This window comes from Synchiropus splendidus, chromosome 7 (genome assembly GCF_027744825.2).
Source record: "Synchiropus splendidus isolate RoL2022-P1 chromosome 7, RoL_Sspl_1.0, whole genome shotgun sequence".
NCBI classification, from domain to species: domain Eukaryota; kingdom Metazoa; phylum Chordata; class Actinopteri; order Syngnathiformes; family Callionymidae; genus Synchiropus; species Synchiropus splendidus.
The window spans coordinates 4,744,260-4,757,010 of record NC_071340.1 but is presented as its reverse complement, the minus strand read 5'-3'; the positions used below and the strand labels follow the sequence as shown (position 1 = coordinate 4,757,010).

The 12,751-nt window shown below is 42.3% G+C and overlaps 1 protein-coding gene across 1 annotated transcript in view; it reads left to right on the top strand.

Annotated features, from left to right (window-relative positions):
- si:dkey-215k6.1 (transmembrane protein 132D) overlaps positions 1-12,751 on the top strand; it is a 193,599-nt gene that overhangs the window by 87,964 nt on the left and 92,884 nt on the right. Inside the window, exon 4 of the mRNA XM_053869950.1 lies at positions 11,554-11,694. Coding sequence (XP_053725925.1) covers positions 11,554-11,694 — 141 coding nt within the window. The remainder of the gene's footprint in view (positions 1-11,553; positions 11,695-12,751) is intronic.

Below are 12,751 nucleotides of genomic sequence, written 5' to 3'. Positions count from 1 at the left end.
GTGCCTTTCAAAAAGCAGGGAAAGCAGAAAATGAGATTTTAATGATTTGACAGTTTCATTTGGAAGCGTCTTGTGTCTGCTGACAGCCGCTTCTCCAGAATGTGATGTATGTGGAGGAACATGCAGGTGGTGTTAAACATCTGTCGGCGCTGCTGTTTGTTCGAGCACTCACTGCCATCACTTTTTTAAGACGGATGGATACAGATAGTCATAAATTTGTTATTTTCAATGCTTGTGTTTCCTGCCAATAATGCTGGTTAAAATATCGGGTTTAAAATGTATTTTGCCTCACCAATTTCTTGGATTAGATTTGTGTATGAAGATTAAATGTAGTGACCTTCTGCTTAACATTCGTTCCAGTGGTACCCTGGTTTAAAGGTGCCCATTTGTGTGCACATAAGCGATGGAAATATTTGGATATCGTGTTCAACAACGTCTAGGGAAGTGCAGGAGTAGTGAAGTTGGTTGTGGAGGAGGAAAATGGAGGAATCAAATGGGGGCTCAGTTTAATTACCGTGAGGAGCTCACACCAGCAGCTCAACGTGTAATATTTGTCGTAGCTTTCAGTTGGACTGCTGGAAGAGTTTCCGCCCACCATCCCAGCATGTGCATCCCATCTGTTCAAACAACAACTTCAGTCAAACAATATGTCTCTTTATGGTTTTATCTCTATTACACATCTGCTGCTGCACACGCTGAACCATATTTTCAACACATATCCCTGAGCTCCCGGGGCGACTTCTCTTTGAGAGGAATGCCACTTTCATTTGAGGCATTTAGAAAACACTTCTACAAACTTACTGAGCAATTTGACTATGTTGTCGAAATAAATGTGAAAAGCAAACGAGGTGAGGAGACGCTTAAAGAGCTTTCTGAATGTGTTGACATTTATGTTACTGGCATTTTCACATTTTATTTGCTAGCTTCAAAGAACAGTTGATATTTTGTGACATTAAAGTCACAAAATACGAAGTTGGTATTGGTGTTTGTTTGTGACATCGGAATATTTACTCGTCAAATACAATAAATTAAAATTAAAATAAGACGTAAAAATGAATAAATACAGGTATATTGTAAATTAAGCTTTTTGTAACTGAGGGAAAGCAAAATCCAAACCTACATGGCCTGTGTGTGAAAGTGAATACCCATTAAGCCTGTTAACTGGTTTGGCCACCCTCAGCAGCATCAATTCTGATAGTCCAGGATTAGACAGACTTTATTACTTGTCAGTTTTGATCCCAAAAAAGCTCCAGGCTGCAATGATTTTAACAAATGTGGTTTAAGTGCAAAGAACTCACACACACAAAAGAAACAAATGACAAAATGCACATGCCAAATAATAGTGATAATAAAAAAAAAGTATGATAAAATAGGTATGTCTTTTTTTATCATAAGGTGACTGAGTGTAGTTTGCTCCTTGTTTTGTTACAGAGCTCCTCACTAGGGTCTATTCTGGTGGACGTCTGAATGAGCAGACTTTGAGTGGTAGTGATGGGAAGATGAGGTCTGATGATGCGGTATGGAAGGATTAATGAGATCTTAGTGAATGAGCAACTTGATTTTCAGAGGCCACCAGATGTTGCTTGTTCTAAACCAAGAGCGCTACTGAAAATGAGGACACTGTTTCATCAGAGCTGCAATACGAATTCATGACACCGCATCTGCACATCATTACTACAAATGGGGAATATTTGTGGTTGTGTAATATAGTGAATTAAAGCAGTGACTGGCGATATAGCATGTTACACAGGGTGGGGACGTAGAGTGTCAGAAATAACGTGGTGAGAGATGGATCTCGCAGTCAGCCATGTTTGTTCAAGTCTGTCCAGTATAGCATTCAGGTGACGGCACGCTGCACTGGCCAATTCCGCTTTTTAGTTCCCTCTATTTCACATTTAAATAATCAGAATTTGGACATTTATGAATCTATCCAGAATCACTCACGCCCAAATCCTGACCTTAGGCAGGAATCTTTGTGAGCAAATCGTTTGGCATCATGTCAACAAGACAGAAGTTTTGGAATGGAGTGAATATGATGATGTCATGTAGACAGGGTGGACAAAAGGAGACTCGAGTGATGTGAGTGGTTGAATTTGTGTGAAATTTGCAGTGATTGAACAAAATTGCAGCGCATCAGAAATCACATGGATTGACTGAAATTTTTGTTAATAGTTGCGAATGCAATATGGTGATTTCCTGAAGTGATTGAATAAGTGTAAGGGATAACTTGCAATGAGTCTTTGACAGCACTTTGGAGGAATGTGTCTCATCTTTGGTCATTGTTGCTTCCTTCGATCATTTCTTTTTCTTCTCTTTATTTTTAAGCGGTATTTATTTGCTAATTATGTACTAACCGTCATCTTTGTTTTTTGCAATTATATGAATAACTCTTAAAAACAAAATCCCCACTCATAGCCACATAACATAGCCTGAAACAATGTTTTACACGTTGACGCTTGTCGGAGTAAAAGCCACTAAGCCTCTCTTAATCCTTTGTTGGAGTCTTGTGGAGGGCCCTGGGGTTAGCTTCTTAACATGCAGGTTTCTAACAATGAGTAGTCGGGTGCTATGCGAATGGAGGATCCCTCGAGTGGTGTGTTGTAGTGCAGCCAGGCTTTTTGCTGAGGTGACATTGCTACTGTGACTTTCACAGTTAGTACCACAGCAGACAATGAATTACCATGGACGATTTCTGTGGAGCCATTTGTAGTGAAGAGTGATGTTGCAGCAGTAAGGTAAACAAAAAGGTGTAAAAAAATATATATATATTGGCTGAAAAAAAAGAAAGTAGTAATTGGAAAAAAAGGAATATTAGCTGAAAAAAAATACTTTTACTAAATATATTCTTCTTTTAATACCATTCTAGTTTTCTACCTAAATACAAAAATGTCCAATTTCAATATTTTTTTACATTTATATTTTTTCCATCCATTTTTATTTTAGCGATATCGTGTTCCTGGTTGTGACATCACGCCTGTAAGTACTTCATGTTGGTTGGATTGGTGATCTGCAGATGCCGTTAGCGGTGCGGGAACCAGACTGAAAAACAGAGCTAGATAAACTGCAGTGTTGCATACACGAGAATCAACAGAAGGAAAAATGCCCTGAGGTTTTGAAGCATGATCCTCACTGAATACTGTCGAACACTGAATGCTACAGGAATATGCAAATTACAAGTAGACACAGCGCAAACACTGCCACTTCCCACTCCCCTATCAACGCCCCCCTGCCCCCTCCCCGCCCTGCATGCTAAAACAGTGCCACCTTGAAGAGAACATTGAATCTGAAAAAACGAATATTATCTGAAAAAAATAGATGGAAAATTTTAAATTTAAAAAGACAGTGAATTGGGACATTATTGTATTGATGTAGAAAACTACAATGATATTAAAAACATAAATATTTCTATATTTATTTTTTCAGCCAATATTCTTTTTTTTCAATGCCAATGTAAGCTGTCCCTGGTCTAGCCCCATGAAGGCGTGGCAGTGATGAATTGGCTCTGTGTATAACTCCAGTCTTGACTGTCATATACTGTAGGACAGGGGTTCTTAACCTTTTTGATCTCTGGGCTCAAGTTTCCCGCAGCAAATGGGCCCAGGGGCCCATTCAAGTAATAGAACTGATTCATTGCTCTTGATTTCATTTGTGATGTATGATGTGAACATGTGATAATTGCAAAGGTATTTATTTAAATTTTATTTTTTATTTTATTTAATATTTATTTTAACTGCATCCAGCAGCAGAACCAGGGGCAAGTCATATTCATCAAATTTACTATGGGAAAAAAAAGAAAAAGAAATACATTTCATTGAGAAGAGCTCCCCCTGGAACTGCAACCTTATCGTGGTGGGGGAGTTTGTGTACCTTGAATGATCCTAGGAGCTATGTTGTCGGGGGCATTATGCCCCTGGTAGGGTCTCCCATGGCAAACAGGTCCTAGATGACGGGTCAGACTAAGAGCAGTTCAGAAGCCCTTATGAAAAGATTACCAACAAGGACTGTGACGTCGCCCAGCATGGCGCGGCCGGGGCCCCAGGCCCTGGAGCCCTGGAGCCCATGTCGTCTTTCGGGCTATGGGCTGTCCCTCCTGCGGACCCACCACCCGCAGAGAGAGTCATAAGGGTCGGGTGCAAAGAGGACTAGGTGCCAGTCGGGGGCGGGGAACCCGACGACCTGGTTATATATATATATATAACCCGACGACCTGGTTATATATATATATATATATATATAACCAGGTCGTCGGGTTCCCCGCCCCCGACTGGCACCTAGTCCTCTTTGCACCCGACCCTTATGACTCTCTCTGCGGGTGGTGGGTCCGCAGGAGGGACAGCCCATATATATATATATATATATATATATATATATATATATATATATATATATATGCTTCTCCCTTCTGTCGCCTCAGAAGCAGCACTGCATCACCAGCACTGTTTACAGTGCAAGGGGGAGACTGCTGACCTTGACTGTTGATGTTGTCGGGCGGTGGAAAGAATACTTTGAGGGTCTCCTCAATCCCACCATCACGTCTTTCATAGAGGTAGCGTGGGCTGAGGACTTGGACGACTCATCACCCGGGCCGAAGTCACCGAGGTTGTTCGTAAGCTCCTTGGTGGTGAGGCCCCGGGGGTGGATGAGATCCGTCCTGAGTATCTGAGATCCCTGGATATTGTAGGGCTGTCGTGGCTGACACGTCTCTGCAACATCGCATGGCAGTCGGGGACAGTGCCTCTGTATTGGCAGACCGGGGTGGTGGTCCCCCTGTTTAAGAAGGGGGACCGGAGGGTGTGTTCCAACTACAGAGGGATCACACTCCCCAGCCTCCCTGGAAAGGTCTATTCCTGGGTACTAGAGAGGAGACTTTGGCCAATAGTCGAACCTCGGATTCAGGAGGAACCGTGTGGTTTTGGGCCCATTCATGGAACACTGGTTCAGCTCTATACCCTCCATCGGGTGCTCGAGGGTTCATGGGAGTTCGTCCAACCAGTCCACATGTGCTTTGTGGATTTGGAGAAGGCGTTCGACCATGTCCCTCGTGGTGTCCTGTGAGGGGTGCTCCAGGAATATGGGGTACGGGGCCCTCTGCTCGGGGCTGTTCGGTCCCTGTATGACCGGAGCAGGAGCATGGTTCGCATTGCCGGCAGTAAATCAGACTTGTTCCCGGTGCATGTTGGCCTCCGCCAGGGCTGCCCTTTGTCACCGGTTCTGTTCATTACTTTTATGGACAGAATCTCTAGGCGCAGCCAGGGGCCGGAGGGGATCCGGTTCGGGAACCACAGAATTTCATCTCTGCCGCTGTATCGGACCGTCGTGGTGAAGAGGGAGCTGAGTCACAAGACGAAGCTCTTGATTTACCGATCGATCTACGTTCCCACCCTCACCTATGGTCACAAGCTTTGGGTAATGACCAAAAGGATGAGATCGCGGATACAGGTGGCTGAGATGAGTTTCCTCCGCCGGGTGGCTGGGCGCACCCTTAGAGATAGGGTGAGGAGTTCGGTCATCCGGGAGGAACTGGGGGTGGAGCCGCTGCTCCTCCGCATCGAGAGGAACCAGCTGAGGTGGCTCTGGCATCTGGTCCGGCTGCCCCCTGGACGCCTCCTTGGGGAGGTGTTCCGGGCATGTCCTACCGGGAGGAGGCCCCGGGGAAGACCCAGGACTCGCTGGAAAGATTATGTCTCCGGTCTGGCCTGGGAACGCCTCGGGATCCCCCGGGAGGAGCTGGAGGAGGTTTGTGCGGACCGGGAAGTTTGGGCTTCCTTGCTCCAAATGATGCCTCCGCGACCCGACCCCGGATAACCGGCAGAAGAAGGTGAAGGTGAAGGTGAGAAGAACTGTTGACAAAATCAGAAAAATGTAATATATAATATAAATAATAAAATTCTGAATAAAATCAACATAATCAATCCATGTCTAAATATGAACTAAAATTAATGTATTTTATTTAAACTCCATAGAGAGAGAAGAACTTCTCCATATTTGGTTACTGTCACAAATTTGCAGCTGCCGAGTCAATTCAGTGACTGATGATGACTGGTGATTCAGGATTGTGCGACCTGTCGCATTGTACAGTAGCTCTGTGATCATCATAAACATTCTTGTATTTTTATTGTAAATGCTTCTCATTACTCATTATTTATCATTTAACTAAAACAGAGAAGTCTATCTTGATGATTATATTTGTCACCTCGTGTTTCATGAGTTGAAAAGAATTGTTCCATGGTGGTAAGTTAATAATTGAATGGACTTTAGGCCATGGAGTTTGAGCGTAAAGGTTAGATTATGTATGACAAATGCAGGGGCTGAAGCGCATGAACTCCATGTTAAAATCAGACTTAAGACCTCAGTGGAGGAGGAGTCTGCCTGGAGTTGATTCTGTCTAAGTACCACAGTGAGAAAGTTATTGCCGTCAAAGAAGTGTCTTGACTGGGGCTGAATAACATGGACAAAATTTCATATCTCCATATTCATGCCAGCTATCTCGTTACTGATATGATATGGCTAGATTTAGGGATAATGACTTCTGCAAACGGAGTATGAACCTCTTAATACTCACAAAACACAATGCACGACTGATAAAAATATCTCCAGACAAAATCTTGGGGAGACTGAAGTCAACCCCCCTGGCAGTCAAATTGATGGAATACTTTGGCTCAGGACTTTTTTCAGGATTGCTTTTCACTCAATAGTTTTTTTTTTCCAAGTTGATGGGATGCAAGTAAATGTAAAAGGCTCAGGAATAAAAACAGAACTGTACTGTACAGTGAACTGTATATGTATATGAAGGGTGCCGCTGTAGGGAGAGAGGAGCTAGGGAGTGTTTAGTTGGTGATGAGCAAAAACTCAACAGCGAAATACGATCATTGCTGGGAGGGATTTGTCAGCCCACCTGTAGTGTCTGGTCAGGTGACCATCCATCAACCAACACATTTAATACAGATTTGTGCAGCTTAACTATTTGCTCAACATCTACCAAATGTTACATCATTGACTGATGACACCTTAAATCTATGTATGCATTTCCGGTTAATTTAAGAGCAGTTATTTATTTTAGCATTTCTGTTCCACACATTTGAAATGATGACGGCATCACTTTGAATATTGAAAATATCCTTAAATATAATGGCAAATAATAAAATGGTAAACCTGTGACAGGACGATGGCTGTAAAATGGCAGACAAATCTTGGCACCTAGCAGAGCTCAGATAAGTAAACGCCGAATGAAATGTAACTGACTGTCTTACCACTTTCATACTTGTTTTTTTTTTTAAACTCCCCAGAAATTCAGATAGTAGCCCTTGCTGATTAAAAAACACCACCAAGTTCTTCCTGTTGTGCAGTATGATTAAAATGAAATGTATCTGAACTTTTCATCAATTGCTTCACATTATGCCATCATATTTTGTCTGGAGCTTGTCTTGTTCTTCTGAATTATCATTGGAAGTGTCAGGTGTGAGAGAGCCTCAGACACTTGTCACTATTAGTTGTTGAACATAAATCTGGCAGATGCTACTCTGGGATGGAGTCTTGTCTCGTGCCTGTCATCCTGTTATTTTTGACACACTCGCACACACACACGCAAGTTTGGATTTGGACTTTTTGGAATTTTCTCATTGACATTATTAAACTTTTCCAAGACACCAAACATAAACCCAATTATAGTGATGAAGTCATCAATACTCCTGAAATTCAAGGTTAAACAAAACTGTAACAAGTTCGAAAGCAGTGCACCAAACCGCGTATCTGCCAACAGAGTTCAAGTCTTTAATCGCAAAATGGGAAAACAATGAATCCTCAAAGAAAATGAGTCTAGCGGAGGGGTCTCAAACTGATCCTCAAAGTGGCCACAGATTTTTGTTCCAACCAAACATGCACACACAGTATAACCAGTTAGGTGCAGCTCACAATCAACTGATGACAGTCTTCCAACACCTGATTGGTGAAAAGGACCAGCTTGAGACATCTGGTCTGAAGGAACTCCAAAGTGATGAGAGACAAAGCCAAAACTAAACAAAAATCCAAACCTACAAACAGAAACTGATGCAGGCTGGTGGCACAGGCAGCAGCAGAACTGAAAAAAAGAGAGCGGGCTCAAAAGCAAAAACCCAGAACGCAAAGTCCTGGCAATGCCAGGAAAGTCCAAAAATACTGAAGCAAAATCAGTAAATCCTAAAATAAAAAAATATCACCGGATGAAGCAACAGACACCGGCAATGGACACCCGATCCTCACGAGATGGGTTCATAAAAGCCTTGGTCCTTAAACCTTCCCGACCAGCCTTGATTGGTGCGCACCAGCTTCAACCAGAGACAAATTTCCAAAATAAAATAGGAAAGGGAAATTATGACAAAGGGCATCCTAACTAACCCAAATTTTCTCATAAGAAGGTTGTCCTTAACCTGCAGAGTCCTGACACGAGTGATGTGCTTTATGTAAATGAATCTAACTCCTTAACCATTCAAAGATAATCTCAAAGGTAATCGGGGTGGTTTCCATGAATAAGGGGAATAATGTTTTTATTCAAAGTTGTTGTCAGTTATAGGACACAAAAGTCCACTTTCTCATTGTCAACATATTACACCCTGGGAGTGTTGATGTGTAGCTGTGGCAGGAAATGATACATTTTTGCATGGACAAGGTGTGGGATCAACTCTTAAGTGACTTAAGCATCCTTTGTTTTATATGTCTGTATTTGTTTTGGAAAAAATACGACCCTGTCAAACTTCATACTGACAGATTCTTGCATCAGAGCCTGAATTAAAATGGAGCCAGCTTGCAGGAACCATCTTTTAAGGTATGTTGGAGTCGAATCCTGTTGGAGACATACATATAATAAAGAACAGCATGTACACTATACACGCTGTGGGATGCCTGTGGAAGCAGTTCCTGGCCATATCTTAAGTGAATCAATTGCATGAAACAGACAATAACACAGTTATAATTGGAATTGGCAGACATTTCTGTGAGAAACCTTGCGTTGCCAAGAAAGCATTGTATGTATGCTACTGTAGAGTGTGACTGAAAAAGCATGCTAACAAAGAGAGGGAGTGTCTTGTCAAGGTGATAAATAGAACAAAGCACACCGGGGTAGAGTACAGAAAGAAAGGCGAGGTTGAAAATAAGGAGATTAACCAGTGGATGTTTTCTTATTTGGGGGTGGAGGGTGGAGGGAAAGGTATATGTGGAACTAAGGGAAGTAAATAGCAGCCAAATAGATGAAAGAAAGCTTTTGGAAAAAGTGAAAACTGGCAGACTGAATGATACATGAAAGAAAGGAAAGGAAATGGTATGAACATCACGGGAATGATGAAGGAGGAGGAATGGAAGCTCGGATGACATCTGGAGGGGGAGGAAGAAGGGAAAATGGGATGGGAGAGAGGCGGCGTCCAAGTAATAAGAAAACCCAGAAGAGCGACTGAGAGAAAATTGACACAAACAAATGTAAAAAGAGAAGCACAGACGAGGGGAGGCGAGAGAATTTGCAATGAAGAAGGAATTGTCGCAGGTTTGGAATTCAAGATGTGGAAATGTAATTGCTGTATCTTATCCTGGGTCTGCCACAGGGTCGACTCGTGACTCAGATGCCCGAGTGGCTTTCATATTAGATGCCCACAACAAACAAGTTGCTGAGCCCATTTGTTGCTCTGTCATGATTGGACCTTGATACTAGTACACGCCCAGCAATAATGCAAACATATTGGCTTTCATATGATTATAATTTTGGTACATAATTCAATTCATTTTTTTAGCCTTGGCAATACCCTTTAACCCTTTAATCACATTTTTACCCTTGGCAATGAAGGGGTCTCAGTTATTGAGCGAGCCCACTTTCAGCCCACTGTTCATTGTGGAATTATGTTCCAGAATCTCACAGAAAAAAAAAAGAGATTGCAACTGCCAGCACAGACTAAGTAAGAATAAGTGAAGAAGAAGAATGCACTGAACAGGGAGGTCTGTGTTTCAGTGTGTACGCCGCCTAGTACACATCTTATCTATAATTTATAGCAATGCCCCACAGAACGTGTATGTGCCCACAACGCAGCACTAATGTTCCCCCACCATCTGACTCTGGTGCGGTCCTGTTGTTGGTCCACAGTCCCGCATGTTTGCACAATGGATTTGAACATTAAAGACACAATAGGTAGTGAGGGAAACATTTTAATTTATTCACAAGTTGCTTTCATGCCTTTTCATGTCCGGCGTTTCCTCAGTCACATCGTTGATGGTTGTGATCCAACTAGCAGAAAGACGGAACAATTGCAGGCGTAAAGTCAGATATTATTTTAATGGCATCTCAAAGTACATTTTACTTTCAAAAAATGTCACATTGTCTTCAAACCGTGCCTCTGGTGGGTTTGATTCCTCTGTGTTCTGATCTGCCTTTCTCAAAACGCCACTCAGGAGAAATTCTGCCTCACAGCAGTGGTTCTTTGAGAACTCATTTGGAGTGTTCCATGACCTTATATTGACATAATTTGGAGTTGAGCATGTTCTTGTGTACACCAACGAGGATAGGTTGTGATTCATAACTGAAACAGGTGCAGGATGTGTGTACGCACACTTTTATGCCAATGGTGGTGTGCTTTCCTAAGCACAGTTTTATAAAAGAGGCCTGTGGTCATGCAGGATGTGGCAAAGAATGGGAGGCAGTGTTGTTTTTGGCAGCCATATCAGTTTTAGTCTTAGTCCTAGTCTTTTGGATGAAAATGGTTCTTAGTTTTACTCACATTTTAGTCATGTCTTCTTGTCATAATTTTTGTCTAGTTTTAGTCAACGAAAACCCAAAAGGCATTTTAGTCCATTTTCGTGAGGGAGAAATTATTACAATAAGAGTAAAAAATAAGACAGGATACAACAACTGTATTTAACATTGTATACAAATGAATGTAGGCACATCAACTACAGTATATTATGAATAGATTTCAAATATACATGTGCGCTGGAGTATATAACACACATACACTTATGACGCATAGTATTTTGCTCAAATAGAACAATTTTCACAAAAGAATGGCCTTAACAATACATTTGATCATGGATTATTTGTTTACTGTCATTTGTGATGGCAGCACATTGAACATTGCCCAAAATTATAATGTATCTCAACTGTTGAGTTTGTTTTGTGTTTTCATTTGTGCTGACCCATATTTAGATCATCATCGCCATGAAAAAAATATTTTCGTCATCGTTGACGTAAACAACACTGATGGGAGGCGACCATAAAAAATGTCTCGGTACCATGTTTGTTTTTGATAAAGCAAGCCTGGTTCCCTATCAATGATCTTGCAGCAGTTCAACTGTTCGCTTCTCAAAAAGCCTCTCTCGTTGCTCGTTTGCTACTTCTAAAGCGTCATGCTGGCATATCAGTTTTATAGGACAATGAGTAGAACGATACCTCAGAACACATCAAAGGTAAAAGAAAGGAAGCGTGAAGTAAAAGTTCAAGATCCTGCCGCACTGTCAAACTCATCACTTTAGTTTCCTCATTGTTTGTGATGCCGGAAGAACAATGAAATTCACTTCCCTCTCTCCTCTGTTGTGTTTCAGGGTGTGGTTCCAGGCTGGCATCAACTTCCTGGCCGTGAGGCCGAGCAACCTGGTTGCGTGGGAAATCAAACAGGAAATGGCACATGGCAGCAACTCATTGGCAGTGATATGTCAAAGAAAGGCCTCCTCCTCAGCTGAGAGGTAGGATATATCTTTTCGCTGTGTGTGCTTCCATGGAGAGAGCTCACAGGTGGTTTGCACATCAGACATACGATCAGTGAAGGGGCCATACTGTGCCCTTGAGATTTGTCTGACATCCGAATTTCATGCCCTAAACATTAAGTCCAAATATATTGCAAATCAGGTCATTGGTCAGTGATGGTAAGTTCTACCCATCAAGTATCAAAAGGTTCTATTCAATATGAGCCGAGATTTGCCTTCATCAACTGTTATCCTCTACCGTTTACACCAAAGCCAAACATGTGGCACAGTCTCAGAAAGAGTTGGATGTACATCCAGGTCCTGCAGGAGTGAACGCACGATGTAGTCTATTTTGCTAAGCATCTGACTTTAGGACCTCGATAGTAACTTGTCTTCTAGAACAATTGATGACGACTGATGCTGAAAAAAAAAAGTCCCATTTATTGATATATTTTTCAAGCACACAAAGAGCTACATCAACATTCTTCAAACATCATTAACATTTCTGGGAATGTGCTCACTGTGATGGAGTCGATGGACGGTGGTTTGGATTTCTGTACTTCATGACAAAGCTTTGTTTGAAAATCCCACATATTCACTGTTAAAATGGCTGCTGAAATGATATCAGGCAGCAATCTGGCCCTGAAAGACGTTGCAGCAGTTTGTCGCCTGCAGACAAACACGTGTCTTGTCTCTGGTCTATTGAAGGCAGATTTAGGTGTTTCCGTGTAGGTGACTGTAATCTGTTTATTTAGCCACTCTCTGGCCCACATCCACGCTTGCCGAAGCTCTTCCTTCACTCACCCTGGAGGAAATTACTTTCAAAGTGACATCAGGGACGCCAGATTACCATAGCGCCGGCACAAAGAGCCTCACAGATGCTGGGCTGCGCTCGTCCACATCCACTTTCGAACACAACAGGCCGCTGTCGTCTTCAAAGTGACTCTGCAAACAAAGAGACTCAGAGAGCTCAGATTAGGACGCAGCAAACACAAATGTCCGTTTCATGTGAATCAATGCAGGAAGGCAGTTTAGAAAAAGGAGGAAAACAAAGCGA